Raw genomic sequence first — 1,455 nt, forward strand, 5'->3', positions numbered from 1 at the left:
TGAATTACACGGGCAAACAAAGGGGAGTTACAGTATCTAGGAGCTTACGACCTGATCTTCCTTCTCCACTTCAAGGTCTTACCGTCACACCGCACAGAAAATGCACGCTCTAACAGAATGGACTTTGAGGCTCTTCTCCCCATAGTTTAAGTAGGACCTGGAAATATCACCAGCTTTCTTCCTTACGAAGAGCCTCTACCTGTTATCACTGACAGTTTATATGTCCCTGAGTTGAGTTCCTGACTTAAAAATATGCAAAAGTCTCTGTCGGATCTGCTTGGTGCGCACAGCATAGACAACCGGGTTGAGGATGGGAGGGACGAGGAGATAAAAGTTGGCCAAAAGAATATGGACATGGGACGGCACCTGATGACCAAAGCGATGGGTGAGAGATGAGACCGCAATAGGAATGTAGAAGACCAGGATGGCACAGATGTGAGAAGCACATGTCCCTAAAGTTTTAAACCTGGCGTCAGAGGTGGACAGTCCCAGCACAGCCCTGAAAATCATCACATAGGATGCAGTTATAGCTAGCGAGTCTAGGGTTAACACCAGGAAACCAATTCCCATTCCATATAAATTATTGACTCTTGTCTCACCACATGCCAAAGTGACCACAGCCATGTGCTCGCAGTACGAGTGGGCAATGATCTGGGTTCGATAAAGGGGAAGCCTCAGGCGAATTAGGAGTGGGAGAGGTCCAATATAGAACACTCCTCGGAGGAGGGCAGCCAGCCCCAAACGTCCCACCACGGCCTGGGTAAGTACCGTTGTGTGGTGTAGTGGGTCACAGATGGCCACATAGCGGTCAAAAGCCATGGCAAGAAAGATGCCTGATTCAACAGTAGCAAAACAGTGGACCAAGAACATCTGGACCAAGCAGGCGTCTAGACCAATGCTGCAGGTACCAAACCAGAAAATCGCCAGAAGTTTGGGCATGGTGGAAGTAGACAGAACTAGGTCAACGACAGCCAGCATGCACAGGAAGAAGTACATGGGCTGGTGCAGGCTGCGCTCTGACTTAACCACTGCCAGGATGGTGATGTTCCCCACCACAGCCACCAGGTACATGGAGCCAAAGGGGATGGAGAGCCAGACGTGCAGGGCCTCCAGGCCTGGGATGCCGCTGAGCCAGAAGGAGCTGGGTGCCCAGCAGGCATTGTTAGAAACGAGCATGCTTGGGACCGTGGGCTATGCAGAGGAACTCTTAGCATCAGGTTTCTGCTCCCGGGAGAGGTAAAGCCCTTGGCAGCTCTAGAAGAGATCCTCATTTCCATTCTTGACAACTTGTGGCACCTACAATAAAGACGGATTCTGAATGCCAACTTGAAAGATCACTGTGCTATCTAACATATAGGAATTATCTATGATGACACCCACTGCTAACACAGAAACAGACACAGGGAACAGTCTTATTCGGGAAATATGTTAGTGGGATAGAACTGTCATGATTTG

General features: G+C 49.6%; 1 protein-coding gene across 1 annotated transcript; it reads right to left on the reverse strand.

Annotated features, from left to right (window-relative positions):
• Positions 1-216: 216 nt before the first annotated feature.
• Positions 217-1,185, reverse strand: LOC129688647 (olfactory receptor 52M1-like). The gene has a single exon (XM_055623598.1). The coding sequence runs from the start codon at positions 1,174-1,176 to the stop codon at positions 217-219; it is 960 nt and encodes a 319-aa protein (XP_055479573.1). The 5' UTR covers positions 1,177-1,185.
• Positions 1,186-1,455: the final 270 nt, after the last annotated feature.

This window comes from Psammomys obesus, unplaced genomic scaffold, assembly GCF_907164565.1.
Source record: "Psammomys obesus unplaced genomic scaffold, mPsaObe1.curated_primary_1811, whole genome shotgun sequence".
In the NCBI taxonomy this organism is placed as follows: domain Eukaryota; kingdom Metazoa; phylum Chordata; class Mammalia; order Rodentia; family Muridae; genus Psammomys; species Psammomys obesus.

Excerpts from the sequence above, each read along its gene's own strand:
- LOC129688647 (XM_055623598.1), bottom strand. The coding sequence starts at position 1,176 with ATGCTCGTTTCTAACAATGCCTGCTGGGCACCCAGCTCCTTCTGGCTC.